Raw genomic sequence first — 22,802 nt, forward strand, 5'->3', positions numbered from 1 at the left:
TATGCAAATTTTGTGCATATTAAAACTTAAAAAAGTTAAAAGAGGAATTAATTAGCAAAGAAAAATTAAAATAAATATCTTAAACCTAATAAAATTTTAAAATAGAATTTTTATTAGTAATAAAACATATAAATTGTCGTCCTCTTGATATGAGCACTGTTTAAATAAGTTTAAAAATAAAAGTATTAAAATATTTGAATATATATATATTTATATAATAAAATAAAATAAATAAGTATAATATTTAAATATTTGAAAATAAATTTATGGAATCTTAGAAATTTGATAAGGAGGTAAAATTTATGAAAATATTCAAACTCAGCGCCCAATTTTTTGGGTAAAAGGCCGCCTATTTTCAGCCCACTAAAACCAACACTGATTCTCAATCTCATTACTCTCTCTGATTCTTTCGCTCTCTTCCCCCTCTGCGCTCTCTCAATCTCATTACTCTCTCGATCTCTGTCTATTATTTCTCTATCTACTCGCTATAACCTGAACTTTCTAATTAATAATTAGGTATTTATATTTAAACTTAGGGTTCAATTGATTTCAATATCAAATTAGGGCTCAATTGAATATCAATTGATTTCTAATTATGGGTTATTGTGTGTGTATGTGTGTTATTGTGTCGAACTGATTTTTTGTGTTTAATTGAAGCAGCCCAAGAAGATGCCGCAAACAAGAGACGATCCTAGTTTACTATTCCTTGGTCACCGAAGCCAATCCGTTGGTCGACAGATTTTACCTGGTGAAGAACGAAGATTTAATTTATAGATCTCAAAGAGATTCCGCTGAAATCAGATCGATTTTCGGTTTTGAAACACACAGGTATTGAAAGAATAACCAGCAACACGACAATACTAGTGTGAATTTCGGTTTGGTGTTGTTTTTCGATGTATACGTTGCTCCACTTACACCTTGTGACACTCTCGGTGATTCCCTACTGCGGCGAGTTATTTTGTTGATGAATTCAAGGCCTCTTTGTTATCTGATTTACTAAATTAGTTTTAGTTATTGTTAATTGTTGTTTTTATTAACACTTGATTGATCACGGTTTTTATTACATATTTATTTGATTCTAGTTTATGTCATACTATTATTTGTATAGAAATGTAATATGGATTAACAATGGCAGCTGCAAGTGCTTAGACTTGGACAAGATACAGGATATTTTCGGCAATATAAATTTTAAAATGTACTATATTATCCATTTATGTTTTAATATATTTTCCCAGGTCTGTGGGTTGGGCTCCAAGCATTGTGTACTGTTGTAGAACTACTTTCAATATGGAACTTGACAAGAATAGAAGTTCAGCTATGTAACATGTTATCTCCAGAGGCGTCTTCACTTTCACTTGCTTCTTATAATTGGGCCCTTGTAAGCTCTTTGGAACCTTTTATTAATGCATGCATTATATAGTAACCACTAGCTTGATTATTATTTATGTGTTATAGCCTTATAGTCTTCATTGATTAATTCGTTTGGTGGTGGTCGTTGTTTGGATCTAGTAGTACTACTGCAACGACGTCGTTTGGTGTAGCTACTACTAATTTGAATACTACGACGCCGTTTGGTTGGAGTTCTGTTATCCAAGGGGACATGAAGTTCTGCTGCATCTACAACTACTACTCAGACTCCTGCTGCATCCTCAGGTAGTTTTTCATTCGCAAATACGGGGTTTTCAGCATTAGCCATTAGTTTCGGAAGTTTAGTGTCACCAGCGCCAACCTCTAATACTGTTTCTACAGCAATAGCAGCTGTTACGCAGCCCGCTTCAGTTGGGTTTGAAACTGCTACCTCGTCTCTCTTTTCCACAGTTACCACAACTGCTTCTACTCCCGCTGCTACATCGACTCCAAGTGCCACTACGACACTTGCTGCAGCTCTTGCATTTCCCTCATTTAGCTTAAGCACGGGATTGACTACCACCAGTCAAGCACCCACAGTTGCTTCATCCGCTACTTTTTTCTCTATTCCTAGTTTGAGAACACCAAGCAGTTCCTCTTCATCGGCCAGTACTGGTTTAAGTTTTTCAACCCCAACTGCCCTCGAAACACAATCACAGTTAAACACTACAGCTTCATTTGGTGAGTCTTCAGTTATATTTTATATTATTTATATGTTATAGCCTTGTAAGTGAATTAAATTTTCGATTAATTCATAGTTGTGGTTCCATGTGCCATACAAAGTATAATTTTTTTTGGGATTGTGAACTGTTTTTCCAATTCCCACAACAATTTGTTAGTCCACTGGGAGACAATGATGAATATACTAATCAATATCAAGGGTTTGAATAGGTGTTGTCTAAAACTTTACTCACTGGCGGGATCCCAAGAAATTGGATGTATAGAACTACATTTCAATCAAAAGTAAACATGTGATTATTTCTGTTGTGCATTTGATAGTCAGCCAGGACTCTGCTATTGTAATCCTGCTTTTAAAAATATTATAGAGATTATTTAGATCTCTACTATTGTAATCCTGACCTCCTTCAATTTATCTCAGATCCCGGATCATCTTCTTTCAAAGGTTGCAATTGTTGGAAGGCCAAATGTCGGTAAATCAGCACTGTTTAACCGACTTGTTGGGGTATATTCTTAGAATATATTCTTGTTCATTTTTCCTAGAATAGAAAGTATATTTTGTTTATATTTTCGAAGGTTTGATGCAGACAATAGTTTGATGTAGACAATAGTTTTCGATATGGAAGCCACAGAAGTTCAAAACCATATACTTGTTAGAAACACTCTATGTGCTTACCCTAACCTTACCATCAACTAGTGCGGTTTACTGGGCTTTCGGTGATCAGCTCCTTATAATCATTCAAATGCTTTGCTCTTCTCCCAACATCAGGACTTAGAGACACTACTGTTATTCTCATGCTCATTCATCAGGTGATCATCGAATTGAATTAGAAAACATGTATGCGATACTTGGTTAAATGTTTCATTACTCATGAATTCAACAGAATAATAATGTTTGACTATATTTATTTGTTCAGTTCATTACATTTGGATTTGCATGTACTCCGCTATACTTTGTATGGGAAAAATTCATTGGAATGCATAATACAAAAAGCTTGTACAGAAGAGCTCTAGCTGGACTTCCAGTGGTTATTCCTATATGGTTTCTTGTAATTATTTTCCCCTTCTTTCGCCCCATCAACTCAACTGTGGGATCTCTGCTTGTCAGCTTCACTGTTATGCCATTCACAGCAAGGTTTGTGATTTAACTGTCCTCTCTATCTCTCTTCTAGATTTGGTGTTTTTAGTAACATCCCTAGATGACTAACAGGGATTTGGAAGAGAAGCGACATCATATTAAAACAGCATTCCAGCTAATTATGACACTGATTTTGCAGTATAGAAGGGATTTGGTATTTATATTAACATCCCTAGATGACTAACAGGGATTTGGACCAGTGATTTTGAGTGGTAAATTTTGCTTTTACCTGCGTGCTTTAATAATGGTAGTAGATCTCACTCTGTATGATTAGTTTACTGGTTCTAAGTCTAGTGCTTGTTTTTCCTTATTTTGTTGAACTGAATAGTAAGTGCTACTGAATTCTTGCTTAATTTGTCAAGATTGCTTTCCTGAATTTTAAGCAGAGTGGTTTAGTGGTCCCTTTTTTATTAATTTGGTATTTTATTGTCTTCTTCTCTTGTATGTTGTCTTGATGTAGGCAAAATCTGCTTCAGTATGTCACTTAATCTTACACTTTCCAGACTCACAAGAGTGCGATACATAGCTTATGTTTGGTTTAATTTGGAGTTAGCTCGGTTTTCTGCATAAATAGGTCACCAAACAGCGGCTTTACATTTGCTTGTAACAGTCAGCTGTTCTCAACATTCTTGCGAATGCAATTACTTTTGTGTTTATCTTAAGACGGTTGCAATGTTTTTATTTTCTGGAGCAACATTTTCTTTGAGTCAGGCTTTGGTTTATATTTGTTAATAATAATAAATGGGGTAATGGTTAGCTACTATTACATAAGAACTTATCAACTATTTACTACGTCCAAACTCATTTTAGAGGCATGCAATTGGTTAGTCTTGGACATTTAAATTCAAAATAACAAGAATGTGATTGTTCTGTTGTATGCACTTCTGGATTGTTAAAACTTGGTCTTCTTGATTTCAGGAAATGGCAGTGAATCTTATTACAACAGACTCCTGTATGCCTGGAATGACAGGCTATGATCTGCTTAAGAAAATAAAAGAGTCATCTTTCAGAGACATACCAGTAGTGATTCTAGTTAGTTCGGACGTTTAATTTGGTTGTATATTTGGATATTTAATTTTTGGGTTGGATGCATTATTTTGCATTTATGAAATTGTATAATTGGGATTCTTCAGTTTACATAATAAGCATTTCAATTTGTTTGTGCGAAATTGTTACAATAGCCTCCTAAACTGTTACCTATTATGTTTAAAATGTTTTATTAGGCTAGTTATAATGTTACAACAGCTTCTCAAAGTATTATATTAGGTTTTATGGGCCCACTTATTACGTCATCAAGACAACTCAGCACTGTGGGGCCCACACTTGCCATGTCAGCTAGTGGGTCCCACCGTGGGGCCCATTTTTAAAAAAAAATTAAAACTCTAAGGTAACATAAAAAATAAGTTACAACTGTTCTCTCTTTCTGTTGCATTAGCAAGCTAAGACAACATATAAACAAGTTAAAATACGATGTTGCCTTAGGCACCAAAGATGTTACCTTAGACCCCTAAGGCAACATGGAAAAACCTATCTTTAAGAAAATGTTACCTTAGCTTAAAAGTGGGGCAAGAGCAACATATTTACCCCCTAATGCAACGTTTTTTTGGTGTTACAGTAAGCATTTTATGGTGTAGTGCAAGTACCACTGCCATCATGTTAGCTTCTCCCCAGATGTAGTTGACTAATAAATTAAAAAAAAGTGATATCTCTCAGTGAGGTAGGCGCCAGACTTCTTGCAAAGTTTTGATTAAATTTTAGGGAGACCCTTAAAATATGTACGATGACCCACTCAAATTTATATAGCAGATAGATTAAAAGTTGATAAAGAATCATGCTAATTTGCAGAAACTGAGGTATAACAGATTTAAGGTCTGCGTTTATGCTACTATTAAGATATTAAAAGCCTAAGTTTGTATCTTAAACACTGCACAATTTCTTCAACAGTATTAGTATTTACTAGTTATACTTGTAGTGTGCTGGAGAAATGACAGGATGAAAACAGGAAGGTGAAACAGAAGGGGCTGAATATGTATCTTCATTATCCTCGTCAATTGTCAATACCAAATCTGATGATATTGGGGTATCATTAGTCAAGTATCAAAAGAATTAGAGACGTCATCAGTAGTTTGCGTTCTTGGCGTACTGAAGCACTTTTTCAATCATGAACTTCCCAGTCTTATTTGTGTAGCTTGATGGTTTCAGTGCGACCTCAAAAGTGCATCAGGCGTTCTTTAATTTCTGTAGAGCTTGTGGAAAAGCTGGAATCCCACGCACCTGTCCACAAGCAAACACAAGGTATGAGTAATTTAGTTATGTCGATTTTCACAGAGATGTTTTGTCTGAATTAGGAGTATTAGGTGTTATGCGAAGCATACTACTGTGCCCCCATGAAGAAGCTCTTCTCTAGAGTAACCAGTGAGTTGCTGAAGTTCAAGTGTTTGGAGTGTGAATTTTGTTTTCCCAGTATGGTCGGCGACATCCAGAACGAAAGCGGGCCTGTTTGGCACATAAATGAGGGGGTGATTGTGATTTGAAAATTATTTCAGGCTTAATGTTATAGATATGTGTCAAATTAGGTATATTGAAGAAAGTTGCTGACCTGCTTGTTGGGGTTATGTAGTTTCTGCCGCGCTGTGCACATTAGTAGCTGCTTCCTTGTGCGGAAACCTCATTTTTGCATCGAATACAGGAACCATCATGACGACAACCTCGTAGCATTATATTTAGGATGACGGTGTCGCAACGGAACTTACATGGCAGCAAACGTTTATGTTTAGTTCAACAATTGGAGGGAAAGCTTATATTCGAAAAGAAAGGGAGGAATGTCTTTAAAATTGTAATATAAGGAATCTACCTTTTGGTAAATCCAAAGCTTGATGTGCAGAAGCTTCTGTATTATTGTGCAAGGTGTAGTGCTTGTTTCTGGTAAAACTTGGTAGGGGTACCTTGCTGGGTTGGGAACCGGGCATATAAAATTACCGTATGTAGCTGTAACATATGCAGGTAGGAGTCGCACCTCTTCACAGTTTGGATTGAAAATTAGATCTGTTGCTGTCGTGGAAGATAAAATGATGTTTCCTGTGGCACATAAATAAAGCGTCTTCCATTATTACAGGTTAATAGTTGATTTATTCTTGTGATAGGTGGTGTATAGGTTTATTAGATATCACGTAAGTGTGAGTTGCGTGCTAATTTTGGGAGTATATGTGCTTTTGTGGCTGACCCATTGTCCTACCAGTAGTAAGAATTATAGCCCCATTTATCAGCAATTTAGATTGCATTCTAGGAAGCAGGTGTTTAGGTTTCTTTGAGTTAATTTGCTATTTTTTATATAAAAGGCAAATAATTAAGGAAAGATGTGGCAATGCCAGTTTTCAAATATGTGAATACATGTAATGTGAATGGCTGAAAAGATTTTTTTTATTTGCTGTTGAGGTCCATTTGTGTGCATATATAAGGGATTTGTTATCCTAACATATACATGTCTGCATAAGGTTTATATTGAGTGAGGATCACCTTTTTGTTGTTTGACTAACAAACCGGTGGCAATGAGAACCACATTTTTTTGTCGGTGCATCTTATGCTCAATCAAGAACTGGGCAACTGCTTTCCCCCATAAGGAGACATTCATTTCTTGAAGCCTGCAATTTGATTTAGCATAACTCAGTGAATTCTCAACTTTAGCTGTGGTCTAACAAATATGGCCAGAAAGTAAGTTGTAGGGGTTAATGTTATGTTTGGTAGAATCACCTGTTGTTTAACAAACTAATTGTCACCCTTTTAATGCCATTATGTTGGTATGCCACATCGTTAGTTTGTATTATGATCCCGACAATATCTGAAATGAATTGGTAAAATTGGATTCAGTGTCATTTTAAATTTATTACAGTGGTAATCATTATTTGGCTGAAGTTTTTGTGGAGGAGCTTACCGGTCAGGACCGTGTTGTTGCCGACTCTCGAAAGGATCTAGGCCCATGAGATGAGGTTGAATGCGAACCGTGGTACTGAACTCCCATGTAGGCAGTCATGTATCGTGGTTGTTTTACCAAAGATTATCAATCTGTCTGTCTATATTGGGCTGAAAGCGGTGTGGAGAGGAATAATTTTGAAGTTTGTAATATAGTATAGAAGACCCCTACATACCAAAACCTCCAGGCGTTCACTATCTATTCTATCGGCAGTTGCCCAATACTGATTATCCTGAAGATTATTCATTTTTAAGATCAGTTAAGGCTGTGTGGATTAGGGAGTATTAGAGTAAAGAAGTTATACCTTTGCATCTAGCAGTATGAAATTGGTGGCTGAATCGTAATATGTGTTGTATGAGAAAGTATGTCATATCCGAATGATGCACACAGTTGTTCTTTTAGAGTGGTATCCATAGCATAAATCGCCGAGTTCTATTATCTGTGTGTGCCTCCGGGTACGGTGACGTAATACTGAAATTTCTGCCTTACAAAATATTAAACAAAGGTCCAAAAAATGAGAATACTTAACAGTCAAGGGAATATAATAGTTTGAATAGTTAAATAGTGCAAAATAATCGGTGTTTCATTGTAGTAATCTCCATGTGCGATTGCAGCTCAGAGTGGCAGAACAGCGGAAGAAGGTTGTTGTTGGTGTATAAATTTCTAGTTTTTAGATTTTGACTAACATATAGGGTTGTCACAGCATACTTAAGAGTATGTAAAGAGGGTGTTGTTTGAGTTTCAGTGTTGGTGTTACTAACCCTGATAGATGGAAGTAGTGTAAGGAGGACATATCAAATAATGCAACATATATAAATTATATTGATTTAATTTATGTGGACATGACAGAGGAAATTTTAAAAAATGTATTTTCTTTCCAATATTTATTTTGTTTTAATTTTAAATTTTTAGAGATAAATGAAACATCTAATTCAACTGTCTATTGAATTAGGGATATATTTATCTGTATTTTACTGTGTGATTATTTTAAATAGTGTGTCAAAAATGCAAATTTATTTCCCACTTTTGACTGCCAGAAATTTAATTTTAATTTATCAGCCATCTGAGATGTAAGAAAAAGAGATATTTAGTCAATACCCTGATAAAAGAAAATGTCATAACTGAAAGTTGGTATTTCAAGAGTCTCATAGTTTGGCATTTCAAGTGACTTGTAACTGCTCCTGGTGATTAAGACAATGGAAAGGTGAAAGTTGTTCGGAGGCATATATAAAGGAGTGCCTATGAGAATTTTGGCTTGCCAGAGAGTGACATCTTCGTTGTAGTAAAATTATAGAAATATGGGTATCAAATAACAATATGGAAAGTCTGCCTATTAATATGGTGAGTCTTCTCATGCGATATTTGGTGAACTCTGGGTTTGAAAGTGTGTACAATTTCTTCATAACATGGGCGAGGACAAAGAGAGCACCTGTTATACTCACGTTGCTTGAGGGATTTCCACTATGCTCGTTCTACAAGTATGGGGATATGGGTTCGGATGCTGATAAGGCCTCCTTTGATAGGTTTTTTCAAATTGTTGAGGATCTGGGGATTGCCGATGCTGTAACATATAGGCGGTGTAAGGCAATTCTCACCGCATCAGGAAATATTGATTCCCATCCGAGTGCCCTTGACGCGTTAGCATTTAGGGGCCATTACATGTCATTGGTTGCCACCTCTATTTTGCGCAGTCTTTACAAGTAGAACGGTCATGAAATTGTTCCTGCTCTGACCCATGTGAGAGATATGTTCTTGAATACTGGTTGTCCTCAAGGTCTACCCGGAGCTGGTGTTAGTGTTTCCTGTCTTGTTCATTTAGGCGATGAGACTGTGAATGGATGTGTGCTTTGCAATATTGGTATGATGCTGAATGCGTGTGATAGGATGAAGTTTAAGATGTGGTGATACGATATGAATGTAATGCGTGATTATATTTGGTCTATGCATGATATATGCCGAATCGTGAATGTAGTTCATAATATGGGCCTAATTAAATAAAAGTTGGTGTTTGTTTATGTTGGCAATGGATAAATGGAAAAAACATTTATCTTATTTTTTGCCCCTTTCAAACTATAACTTTACTACCTAATGTAGAAATGAACACATTATGTATTAATTTTGACATAACACGAGGGACATTGGATAAAATTATACTAAAAGTATTAGGGGGTTGATGTAATCTGTATTATGAAATTATTGACAGAGCGTGCTAAAAAAACTAAGAAGATTTGGATAAACAACTTCATTTTTAGTTGTCTGTAATTACACGCCGGGGTATGCATTTTACTTGTGTTTAAGTGTTATTCTGTGGCAGAAATGAATTTTCTTAGCACCGGAGGCGGTAAAATTCCCAGAAAAATATGTGCTTCAGGTTAATGGATGGGGTTTTTAAGCTGATTTGTTACCCTCCCCAAAAAGGGGTAGTGGTGCTACTTGGTGGTTGCTTGCCTTTAATTTCGGTGGATTCATTTAATATATTAAAATTGGCATGACAAAAAAATCTTTTTTTATAGAATGTGTTGACTGTTATATTATAATCATGTTATAGATCATCGCTACTTTATGATTTTCCATCCAATTAGTTTAGAATATTATGCTACACGTGTGATGTGACATTCTGTCATGGACATTCTTTCGTGGCATGTTTCTGTCTCAATGAATCTCCTGGTTCTGGTCCTATAAAGACAAAGTCCTAGTTTGGTCCGAATGGACAGTATATAAGGGAACCCCCTTGCCCGAGTTGCAGGGGAAGAGGTTATACTCTATGTACATTATGCGGAATAGAAAGATCTAGAAAAGATTGTTCACAATATGATGGAAAGGTAAATGTCTGCAATTCGTTGTAGTAATCAATCTGATTTGTATGAGTTTCTTGATAGATGGAACAAATGTGTTTTTTTAGCTTCGATTATATCTTCCGTTTCCATCTTCTACTTATAATACTGTTGTTTGCTTATGTATCTTCTTTGATATGGGATACAAGGTGTGAAATATTATGATGAATCTTTTATCTACATGTTAAAAATATAGAGTAGAATGATTAAGAGAAGATTATTGTACTTAAATAATTTGAGGACCTAACTCCACAGAAAATCTTTTATATTACAATTAGATCACGATGACAAGGGAGTGTTCCGTTAGATACAAACTTCATACTTGATTGACATTACAGACGAATAGATTCCTACTATGCCATGTAATGGCTCGCAGGAATGTGTTTACTATGCCATGTAATGGCTTGCAGGAAGGTGTAGAAGAGATTTTGACATTAGTCTGTGATCAAAGGAAAGGATTTTAAACTACAAACTTCCAAAATATTCGAGAACATAATTATGGTGGCCTCGGCACATAAAACAGTAAATGCACCAGTCAATAATAAAGATTTGGTCTGTAGTTTTTCTGTGACTTGAAAGAAGGGAATGGAGAAGAATGATTCATGTCACCGACCCTGTTAAATCTTGCCTACTCAGACTTTGTTATCATAAAAGCATAGATTATTCAATAGTAATTCTCAGGGGTTTCATTCTTATTTTTGTACATGACATTTAAAAATTTAAGATGGTCCTGCTCCTGGCCACAACATCACAAGCAAGATATAGGCCAGAGACAAAACTAATTTAGTAATATGTCCCTTTATTGAGTATTTAAAGCATTTCCACTAAATTAATTATTTTCATTTAATTTTAGGGAATTTTAAGTTGGCCCAAAATTGTCCCGTTTATAAATACGAACATGATCCGAAACAAAAAATTGTCACCCAGTGTGAATAATCCGTAGCAAGTGCAATTTACTAGGAAATGATATTAATAGTCCTAAGAGATTTGATAACTATCCATTTTCAAGGCTACTACTAAACTGAATCAAATATAAAAATGAATGGTCATTTACAAACCATGCACATCTCTTTCTTGATCAAACCTTTCTACAAAGTAATATGTCCCTGTCCTTGCTTAGAAACATTGTTCTATATGTTCCTTCACTAGTCTTTCTCTGATGGTCTATCAAGAGCCTGAATTACCGATGGAGCTAAAATCAGATCTCGGATAAATCGCATTCGGGATCCAAGTAAAAAATATTGTTAGGCCTCAGTAGACTAAGTTAATATCAGAATCCGTATAATGTGTATAGACTTGTGTGATGCATGCTTGAGAAAAAGCAAACATAAACCAAACATACGGCAGTAAATGTACGCAAACCGTATCCCAGCTCTCACGAGAGAAGATGTCATTTTCGTGAAGACCTCGATTTGAGAAGTAAAATTAATGGAATTTTGGAAAACAATGTGAATCAGTACTTCTTACTTGGTTATTCATAATTCCTCAAAAAAAAAGTGCATGCTTCCTTTTACATCCTATATTATAAATTGCGATACAAATTCGATTCTTTCTTCAATATAGAATGCAATCTTTTTCTGGCCGCGAGGATCCCACCATTCCATTTTGCCTATCAGTGTTAATTGTCTATGTGTTGACTAACAAGTCCACCTAAAAATAAAATTATTACAGGAAGGCCGCAGCGGAATCTTATAGTATATTAGAACACCATGCTATCACATTGACATCATTCATATTATGAAAATGACTAGTTAGCTGTAACGACTTATATCTGTACAATGTTAACTTTCTTGTGATATGGAGGCCTGACTGTCAGTAGGTGAGGGACCTGTACCATACAACATTGCATCTGTCATATTATCTTCGGAAAATTACCCCAATCTTTGAAGCTCTCGGAAGACAACTGTGCCAAGATCAGGTCTGTATTTTCTTCGTAGCTCAGTGCAAACAGAAATGAAATTTTCATTTTTTTTGGGTAGGTGAAACGTAGTAAATTTGTATGCATGTTGGAGAGCTTCACCGACATTTATGAAACCTAACAGAGAGAGGTGATTACTAATACTTTGATCAATATTTGTATGTAACAATTCATGAATTTCATCATGTACTTTAACCGTACAAACACAACAAAGACCAGCTTTAGATAATAAGGGAATCAGCGTCCACTTTCTTAAGATACCATTTGCCCAAACTCCATAAACTTGATGAAGGCTGGAAATTATTACAACTTATCAAGACCTCTTGAAACATGACTTAATCCATATTTAATGAAACAATACTATAATTTTCAAACCAAGGTGGACATTTAACATTTGCATATTAGGCATCTATTGCGGGACCAAACTATTGTTGTAAGGCATTTCTGTGGGCATGTGTGCATCATAATTGTGGCAACATGGCATTCAAAATTTGAACAGCCGTAGTAAATTGCAAATTAGAGAACTGCAAAGATATTGGCAAAGTTGACAGATAATATCGAAAATATATTAGAATTCAAATGTTTGTTACCAAGCCATTGCAAACATCCAAAGATAGTCATAAAACCATACAGTAATAAGGAGCGATATCATATAAGAAGGGGTGATGTCTTATTTAGTAAAGGTAGGATGGGGTTCATTTTAGGATTTATATATTTCACTTGACTTTGGCCTTCTTGATGGGGCCTGCTCCATGAATTTGATCAGCCTCTTCGATGGCTGGTGTGGAGACTAGCACTTCAGCAAGGCGTGCGACTATGTATCCTGCTCGGCCATCCTGATTACGGGCTGTCACCTTTACTTTAAAGGCGCAAGTCTTACCAATAACATTGTTCAGCACTGGGGGGATATCCTGAGTAAGTTTGTCCTGTAGGGTTTTATGTGGTCGTTGTCAATATCAAAGGTTAGTAATTAAAGTAATAGAAAATTATGTTGTTTTTGGGTGAACCCCCATAAAATGTGTGAAGGGAGTTTGAACCTGTCCAATATCAGAGATTATGATGTCTATGGGGATGCCAATTATACGTTGTGCCTCTTTGTTGAATAAGGTGAAAGTGGTTTCCCCTGACGCATCTTTAACGCCCACAGTACCTTTAGTTTGTAATGCAAAGTACACTCCAGTCAGGGCTAAGATTTTTTGAAACCAGTAAATAGGTAGTTAAAATTGTGTGTGTCATCTATTATTTGTGAAATTATTTAATAGTGCGGACATAGGTTGAGTGACTAATTTTTTTAGTTTTGAATCATTTTGACCATATTTGACTGACAGCCTTACCTCTGTTTGCAACCCTCGGTCTCCTTTTGGCAAGCCTCACAATAGTATTTATCGCCTTCAACTCTTATTCCCTTGGGGCATTTGGGGCAAGTGTTGTAGTACCAGTTGTTATGTTTTGAGATATTGATAATAGTTGCTTGGCATATGAAGCACATAACCTGCATTGGATTTGAAGCATAATTAAAAATTTTGGTGTGAGGATGTGTGATTTAATATATTTAAAGGGTTGGGATAATAATAGTGATCACATATGTTCCATCTGGCAGCCCAGTATCCAATATCTCTTCGATTGTGGCCATCGCTGGGGAATTTTCTCCAGTTGTAACAAATTGTGTTTTGGCAGGCGCCTCCAGAGGATGGGTTGTCGCGCCTGATACTGATTTTTTTGTTACCTTGAGCTCCTTCAGGGGGGCATAATCTATGTTGAAGTAAGTTTTGGTTGGATTACCACTGGATAATATGATATTATTGCCTACATTTTCCCGAGCGTAGTTAGGGCAAGGAAATAAGCCAGGAGGAGGAATAATAGATTATATAACTAATAATTATCTCTAGGACAACCCCATATAGGACTATTTTATTGTATAATATGATATTATTCCCTACATTATCCCGAGTGTAGTTAGGTCAAGGGAAAAAGTCAGGGACAGGAACAATAGGGTATGAAACCAGTAATTATCTCTAAAACCCTATTAGGTAGTTTTGGTCAAAAGCCTTTATGCAGGGGAGGTAAATGGGAAATGTAAGAAATCAGAGAACAGATAAAAGCAAATTATATACTGATATTAATTATTTGAAATGGAATCCATAGCTTACAGTGTTAGGGAAAAAAATTGTTGGAATATATGAATAAAAATTAAAGTACCTTTTATTGTTTTAATTTTGTAACTAATAGAATATATTTTGTCACAAGGTTCCTTGCATCCTATTAATTTTGGGTTTTAGTACGTAGATTGCGTGCTTAGGAAGGTCACACCGTAATTATAAATTTGTTCTTGTGAGGTACTAGTGTTGTCTGCCTATCTTACATTTACACTAAGATGTAGTGGTGAAGTGTGAGGCTACCCCAATTTTTTTCTGCCGTGGGTTGAGTATAAAAGTGAACCTAAAAAATTATGAGTCACTAAAAATTTATGTAGTAATTAAACCAAGGCAACGCTGACTTGTTGTAAAGATCCCTTGATTTTAAAAAAAACCAAAAATGAAAGAGAATAAACTTGTGAGCTTGAACAATCTATAAGTTCCATTTTTTTGTGTTTTCATGTATTCTTTGAACATATTTTTTTAGCATTTTCCATACAAATACAGGAGTTTCTGTGATTGTGAAGTAACAGTGTCATTACTATATGTGAATTAACTATGGTGTGCCGAATGGCAAACCTGAATATTTTTTTGCTAAGAGCCCAGTTACAACAGCGAAAGCAGCACTCCCCTTTGTTGTAGCCAGTCCTTCCAGGAACTGAAAAGCCTTGTCTTCCCATAGGCTGACAAGTATCTTCTGGTCCCTGCATGAACATGTAAATTTGATTAAATTGATCGACTGTTCAGATAACTTTAGAAAGAGGCAAGTATTCCATTTTTTTGTTGATCAAGGTTTGAGAGTCAACACCTGTCGTCGACCAGAAGGACGTCCATTTTCTTTGCTCCGTTCGATGCTGGTTCTGGTTCCCCATACTTCCTTACCATTCCAATGATCTCTGCAAGAATGTAGATGATTAAATTTCAAAGAGGTTGTTCAAGGTGCCAAAAATATTGTGTGTATGTACCTATAAATTTTTTGGTGTCCCAGAGAAGTGCAGGGATGTCCTCATACTTGGTGAGTTCAAATTTAAACATTGGGATGTCCTCATTGTCCTCTGCCGGCAACACCTTAGTTTTGTAATAAAATGACAGGGAGAGGTCAGAGGCGACAACCCTATAAGTTTTCGGGCTTGGAACAACCTTGAAATCAGAGATATTATAGACGCCACCTTCTTTCAGCAGAGGGAAGTAGTCCTGTTTCTGTTTGTTCCAGACAGTTAGCATGATCTGAGACCCCTGCAAATTTTAATATTTTAAACAATATATGGAGTAAGAATTGATGAATTTTATTTACTAATAAAATATAGGTTATGATGGTAGGTTCCAAAGTTGGTTTAGGTATTGCAGGCGGTTGTTACCTCCTTGTCGATGAAGACGACCTTGGTATTGAGTAGTTTTTTATCATCTCTGTTGGTAGCTTCCCATATGCGTGATGCTCGTACATGGAGCAAAGCCTGTTGAGTTTTGGTTGTGAGTGCAGAGATCAAAGTGGATTGAGGAGCCATAGTTTATATGTATGTTCTGAGTTATAAGTTAAAATATGTAATATGAACTATTTTTGCTGGTCATGCCAATCCTTTATAGGGAGGTATTTATCAATTAATGTTGAGGTTAATAATGATGTGCCTGATCAATTTCTTGATTTCAGTTTTAGAAGTAAATGCAGTGTGTAGTTCATTATGTTGTTTGAATGTGTAAAGGCGTATGAAAAATATTTTCATAGGTTATTTTGGAGGGGATAAGTATAATTTGTCTAAGTCACGAGACCGTCAAGTTTAATTTGCTCAAAGAGGAAGCCGATAGTCGAATATAAAATAATATCTGTATCGAAAAATTTGGCACGAGCTCAGTATATCTGGTTTGATGTCGAAACAAAAATAAGTTATTTTTAATATTATAGAAGTTGTTTTAAAAAAATTATAATAAAAATTGTTTGCATATTCTTTGGGCTTCATCAACAATTTAGTATTACCATAATTATTTTTCCATAATTGAAATATATTTTTTTTTATGATTGTATGAGTTTTTTGGGTTTATTTCATAAAATTTGGCATGGGGATATCCGGTGGACATGTATTCTTTTAATAGTTTTGTAAAGATATATGCTCTGCGTGTAATTTTTGTGGCTTATTTTTTAATGAAATTATTAATACTGGTTAAAATAATTACTCAAGACAGATGTGTAATTTGAAAACCAGATATATTAAGTTTGTATCTCAAATGGAAGAGGCCTAATATGTAAAAGCCTAGAATTTTCTTTGTGTCAACGAAAGAAGTCACAACTAAGCTCACAATATATATTTCCAATAATGTACTTGTCTTACTGGAATTTGGTGAAAAATTATTTCCCTCATAATATATGTTGCCAAAAAGCTAAAGCCACTATATGAGGGTCTGGAAATTTACAGTGGCACATATTTTGCATCTGTGCCCGGGGAAAAGTGTTCCTAAGATATTAATTCTCAATAACAATTTTACACGTATTGAAAATCTCACAAGTCGGAAACTGTGGTTTTAATGGTGTAACGAATGCACAGATAGATGTTGGTTGTAATGGTGTGTGCAGCCGAATTTGTTATGTGGTCATGATGTCATTGAAGATTTCACGGTATACAATATTCTTTATATAACCATCATATATATCTTCTTCATTAACACAGACAATTTTCAATCCAGTGGGTGAGGTCACCCGTGATACGGCAACGTAGAGTTGTCCATGGCTGAAAACCGGCTTAGGAAGGTACAAGCCCACGTTTTTCACCATTTGCCCCTGGCTCTTATTTATTGTCATTGCGTAACAAACTACAACAGGGAGTTGTTTCCTTTTCAGAACAAAGGGCATTGTTCTGTCAGTCGGGGACATACATATACTTGGTATATATGTTTTTCCCCCAATTTTATTCCCAGTTATAATCAAAGCCTCTATAACAAATCAATAGCACTGAGTAACGATCAAGCGGGTCCCATAACATAACCCATTTTTTGGGTTCAGGTTGCGAAGCAGCATTATAGGGACACCCACCTTGAGCTCAAGTTCATGATTGGGCACACCCCCGAATCTCAGAGAATTCAGGTATTCTGGTGGATAAAGGACCTCGTCAACTATATTTGTGGTCGAACCCTTACAGATAGTGTCAGAACTTTTGTAGACTGTAAAGTTTCCTGGTAGCGTATCCAATATGTGTCGATTAATCTTGTCTACATATTCATTTAGGGGTGTTAGTATGGCGCGGTCACGCAGGTATTCAAGGCAATCATTGCTCTGTTGTAGGTCTGAATAGATTTCATTGACTATTGCTTTCACTGGATCCCCAGAATAGGTGACAAGTAGCTGCAAAAAGGACGGATTATTACTATTAGTTGTGATAATATTCTCATATCAATAAGTGATGCCACAAAAGTTAATATGTAGGTTTTAATGCGTTACTTAAGTTTGTCATACAAGATTCATCCTTTTTAAAACAAGGTTAAAAATAGGTTGTAATCTGATATGTCCGGGAAAGGCTTCTAAGATGGCGATGATACATATAATAGGAGTGGAACCATCTTCGGGTATAGTCAACTCTATTTATGATCTCTAATTAAGCTTCTACAAAAAGAAACCAAAAGTGTAAAACAATTGACTGATTATAGTTAACTCTCAAACTTATAACCCCAGGACTAACATAGCCCCAGCTTTCCTAAAATTATTCTGCCTGACATAACGAAGCTTATGGTCAACATATTAAGTATGTATATTTATTCTCCAAGTAAGACGCTTAACCCACATTTATGAAGTTTTCTAAAACGATACAGGGAAGCTATTTGTTAAATGGTAAATTATCACCGAAAAAACTACCTTGAATCATTTATCATTTTGCAATTGAAATCGGAGAAAAAAAGCACTCAAAAATCTCACCTACCAAATCAGTCAATGAAAGATATTTAGCACAAGATGAAATTGTAAATTGGCTTTGAATTTTATACACACTTTCATCACAGTATTATGTAATACTAATCATCAAAGATAACTGATTTGTATACACATAAATCCAAACTGAATACATCCCAATGAAATAAGGGTGCTACACCAACTTGAAAAACTGTAATATTAGCTCCGAAACCCACTAAAGCAAAAAAAAATTCTTTGGCATAAACCTAACACAACCCACATGCATTAACAAAGCATGAATAATACATGAATAATAATATGCCAAACTTTGCTTAATGTTTCAAAAAAATTTACATAAATATACCAAACTAAACATCAAGATATCGACTTTCATCATTTTCAGACATCACCAAAACTGTAGCTACCTCCGAGAAAATAGTAAAGACATATATTAGTTAAAGCTATTTAAAGAACACATTTCATCTATAACTAAGAATAATCGATTTAAACTGAAGACCGAGTTTTTAACCGAGCTTGAAAATGTGTTCAGGCTCTGAGTTCGAGTCAAGTATGAGTTGTCCCTTTTATCTCCCACATAATAGTAGCAATATATAAAATTTAAAATGTCGTAAGCATTACCATTGGACCCCAAAACCCAAATACAGCCACTATGAAATTGTAATAACATTGGTAGAATGAGGTAATATTGAGTTTTTATAGCAGTAGGGGGCCCATAGAAAACTTTTTCACTTGCAACACTTCTTGGGCACAAAGAAATTTGGCATAGCCAAAAATGTTTATATATATACAAGGGCAATCATATTTTTTTTATAAAGGAAGGTCCATACCTCTTTGGGGATTTTGATCCACGAGGAGTCACTGGCGTTACCAAATTCATATGTTTGTTGAACTCCATCACCCAGGTTCAGAATCCATTTTTTAAAACTCAGAACCTCTACATCCAATGTCACAGGTGGCACGTCCCTTTCAACTCGCATGTTTTTAATGAGAGTGAAAACTTTGCACTCTCACCACAAATAAGACTTACTTATGCTTGCAGCCATAATTCCCTCGCGACCTTCTTTTGGCACGACTGGAAGGACCTGCCTGAAGTCCCCACCAAGTAGTACGGTCATACCGCCAAAGGGCATGGAGCCAGCGGCCGGATTTATGCTCTGACGAATGTCCCGAAAACTCCGGTCAACGGCCTCAAAGACAAATCGATGAGTCATTGGGGCCTCATCCCAAATGACAAGGCTCGCTTTGCATATTAATTCTGCTAAATGTGTGTTTTTCTTAATCTCACAAGTGCTGACCTCGCTTATGTCTATAGGTATCCTGAAACGAGAATGGGATGTCTTACCACCCTGTACAAGTAATGAGGCAATGCCAGAGGAAGCCACAGCCAAGACTATGCGTCCTTCACTTTTAAGCTTGCATAAGATGGTGGACCATAGGAAAGTTTTTCCCGTGCCACCATGACCATAAACAAAAAAAAATCCACCTAAACCTAAAGTAGCATAATGGACCACTTCGTCAAATATAGCACGTTGTTTGTAGTTAAGACATGTGATGCGTCGGTTTGCCTCTATTTCCAATGCATGGCAGTCGTACATCACTTCCTCTAGAAGGAGTTGATTTTGAACCTGCATGTCGCTTCTGTGTTAATTTCTGGAAGGCCAGGGAAGTCGGCCACCGATTTCCCATGTTGATTGAGCAAACTATTGATCGCCTGTAATGCAAGTAATTGTTTATCAAAATCAACAACAACCAGCGTGGGCAAATGTAACAATTTCCTCTGGGTGTAGTCAATATCATCAGCGAGTGCGGTCCAATGATTATACCATAAGGCAGGGGGGTTGCTAATCTCACAGTATAACAATAAGGTGACAAACAACTCTCGTAGTTGAGGTGCAGTTGCATAATTTGAGGCATCATCTAAGGCAACATGCCACTCATTGTCACATTCCAACAGGCCTCTATGGAAGCAAGCTTCCTTGTATGTTGGGTAAATTATCCCGTCAATAGTCCGAATTTCCTCAAAAGTTTGTGCCCCAGGTATGATGTTTAATAAAAGGCGCATATAAAATCTTTCGCCACTTGCAGGATGGGCGTAGAACATTCAGCCGACGACATCAATATTTTGTTTGCGCTGAGCCCAAAATTTACCAGCATTGTCCCAACGGTACCTTGTGAGATACCTAAAAAATATTAAGTCACGACCAGACTCATCCCGACGGTTATTTAACATCCATTGAACAAATATGGTCCCATGTGGTCTGATCCTGCCGAGTATCTCAGGAAGAGAGTCATCATCACGGAACCTCACTTCATGTTCATCCTCCAGATGAAAGAATAAGCGCTGCACATACGGCTCTCTATGGTGTATAGAGAACTCAAATATCCTCCAGCAAGCTTCAGCAGAAGACAGATACCTATATGAGAGGTAATTTTTGACTTCATCTAACTGTTTTTCCCACAATATGGAGGTTGAAGTACCTATGACAGTTGAGGCCCCATCTACACGCTCCATCACTGCAGTAACTTTGTCAGGACCTTTACCAATATACTTAAATAAGTACTTAATTGATTTTAAGCGGTTGCAGCGCTCCACATTGATGTGAGCTTGGTACTTCACAAGTAAACCACGATTGTAAGGCACCACATGCTTGTGCAACACATGAAACACATATGCAATTATAGAGTCAAAACCTATCAGAGAGGAATGCGGAGGCTAGAGCAAAAAAAAAATCAGCAGGGCTAACCCGAGAATTTACTATTTTATACATCTTTTGCCCCTTCAAAAAGCTATTGGTTGTGCTGAATGTTTTGTTGTCCAAAGAGCGACAGTAATCCCATTATCCATGACTAATTTTACCACTTTTATCAAAAATACTCTGCGTATGCAAAAAATATCTAAGACAGCCTGTTGATCTAGCTCATTATTGTATGCACACAACCCATAAGCGGTGTCCTAGGACTTGTATTACGGACAATGCTCTACCTATGCACAGAGATAGCCAGATGACGCCGCTCATTCTGCAGCAGTTTATTAGATTTTAATTTTTAGTTTGGCTAAATTTAATTTAGCCTTAAGTGATGGTCCATAAGCCAACAAATGAGGGTTTGGATCTTATAAGAGTTAGGATGGATTCTTTTGTCAGATTGGTAGGCTTCTTGATTCTAAAACAAACTTTGTATGCAATGCTCTAAACACCACAATTTCCCGTTCCAACAAAGTGTTAGACTGGCATTAGCATTTTTTTAGAAATTACATTACCGGTGCACTATTTTAGCTCGATTCATAGCACTATATGATATGGATAACAATTTTAGGCACAAAGGTATATGCTGCTCACCTGAATTGGGCCTGTCTATATTCCTGACCGATGTTCCAAATATGACAAATGGATTTTGCATTATAATTCTAAGTACAGGTCTGGCCAATACTTACTATGGAAAAGGAGAAAGGCTTTTTTTAGCCCCAAACCTATTTTAATAGTGATGTCATGTCCAGAGAATCTTAGTGGCCTTGGGGCTAATATTTGTATCAACTACGGGGTGGGGTTTTTTTGTGATTGATTTTAGGTGATTGCTAAACAATTAATTTCCCTTCAAAATTACTAAAAATAGAATTATTGAGCCCCCTTTTACTTGAATCTGGGTAACTTGATTTTAGAAGTTTTAAGTTTGTTGTTTTTATATTGGATACAGTTTTACCAGACAAAGGTTAATTACACCATGACAAATAGATATAGTTCACAAGATGGGTGCAACCCAACATTAACCACACTAAGAAAGCATAAAAGGGGAGATTGGGAAAAGACCTGTTGTCGAGGAGGATCTTGTTGCATTCTACTGTCCTTCCTACATCTCTTCTTCGATATGAAGCATAGCCATCTGAATCCATTGTAGTGTTATTGGTGTAAGGTTTGGGATAGTATTTTGTGCATTTTCCATGAACCATACACGGGCACCGAGGATTTGCCTCCCCACATGGACCGTGCATCATGAATTGACCCACGACTTCATAACCAATTGGGTCACTATCTTTATCAGGTATTTTTGCACTAATAATGCTGTCAATTTCTTCTGAGCACATTAATTTATCACCGTCACACAGCCAAAGGACAATATGAGCATGAGGTAGGCCCCGTTTTTGAAATTCAATTGTGCACACACCTGCCACCATAGGTTATAAACTGAGATTTCATGCAAAATGAATTTGGACATAAAAAGTTAATATGTGAAAAAATCACAACCACAATTGCAAGAAAATGGACCCAAATCTTCTCTTACCCCGACACAAGTAACCAGCAATAGAATGATGCATTCTTGTGTAAAAGGATAATTACCCTAACCACACAAAGCAAGCAAATCAAAATTAGATCATGGCAGGGCATTACCCAGAACGGAAGAAATCAAAATTTCCATCAAATGACAAATATATCAAAAGCATGAGGAATAACACTGCAGCTATTTCTGAATAAAGTAATCTAGTAGGGTACCCAGTAAGGGAGAACCCAAAATTTCCATCAAATTACAAATATATCAAAAGTATGAGGAATAATAGTTAAGCTATTTCTGAATAAAGTAATCTATCAGGTAAAGTTTTATTACTACTAATCCATGGCAATGAATGTTTCCCAAGGGATGGGAAAGGAAAAAACTAACTAAACACATATGAAAAGTTTACAATAAAAAGATTGAATAATATTAGATTTACCTGGATATTACCAGAAGGTGTAATGTGATTTACACCTGACATAGAGATGCCTAATGAAAGTTTAATTAAAGGTTTGTCAACGTTGTAATTTTTCACAACTGATCCAAAAGTACCACTGCATGTTG

The 22,802-nt window shown here is 36.2% G+C and overlaps 3 protein-coding genes and 1 long non-coding RNA gene across 10 annotated transcripts; 1 reads left to right on the plus strand and 3 right to left on the minus strand.

The window, feature by feature from the left end:
- Positions 1-344: 344 nt before the first annotated feature.
- Positions 345-4,392, plus strand: LOC141667847 (uncharacterized). 7 transcript variants are annotated; one of them, XR_012552808.1, is made up of 10 exons: positions 345-516; positions 658-828; positions 1,236-1,378; positions 1,513-1,653; positions 1,750-2,088; positions 2,507-2,590; positions 2,673-2,895; positions 3,003-3,220; positions 3,296-3,435; positions 4,142-4,392. It is a non-coding gene; the product is annotated as an uncharacterized LOC141667847 (long non-coding RNA). The 7 variants fall into 7 exon arrangements; XR_012552807.1 differs by having other exon boundaries at positions 661-828; positions 1,510-1,653; XR_012552809.1 differs by having other exon boundaries at positions 661-828; positions 2,662-2,895.
- A 12,620-nt stretch (positions 4,393-17,012) lies between these two features.
- On the minus strand, positions 17,013-18,949 carry LOC141664578 (uncharacterized). The gene is made up of 3 exons (XM_074470536.1): positions 18,800-18,949; positions 18,155-18,217; positions 17,013-17,411 (listed from the first exon to the last, which is right to left on the minus strand). Exons 1-3 carry the CDS (start codon positions 18,947-18,949, stop codon positions 17,013-17,015), a joined length of 612 nt encoding a protein of 203 aa, XP_074326637.1.
- A 30-nt stretch (positions 18,950-18,979) lies between these two features.
- Positions 18,980-19,567, minus strand: LOC141664579 (uncharacterized). The gene has a single exon (XM_074470537.1). It carries the CDS (start codon positions 19,565-19,567, stop codon positions 18,980-18,982), a length of 588 nt encoding a protein of 195 aa, XP_074326638.1.
- A 506-nt stretch (positions 19,568-20,073) lies between these two features.
- On the minus strand, positions 20,074-22,284 carry LOC141664580 (uncharacterized). The gene is made up of 3 exons (XM_074470538.1): positions 22,251-22,284; positions 21,811-22,133; positions 20,074-20,685 (listed from the first exon to the last, which is right to left on the minus strand). Exons 1-3 carry the CDS (start codon positions 22,282-22,284, stop codon positions 20,074-20,076), a joined length of 969 nt encoding a protein of 322 aa, XP_074326639.1.
- Positions 22,285-22,802: the final 518 nt, after the last annotated feature.

This window comes from Apium graveolens, chromosome 6, assembly GCF_009905375.1.
Source record: "Apium graveolens cultivar Ventura chromosome 6, ASM990537v1, whole genome shotgun sequence".
NCBI classification, from domain to species: domain Eukaryota; kingdom Viridiplantae; phylum Streptophyta; class Magnoliopsida; order Apiales; family Apiaceae; genus Apium; species Apium graveolens.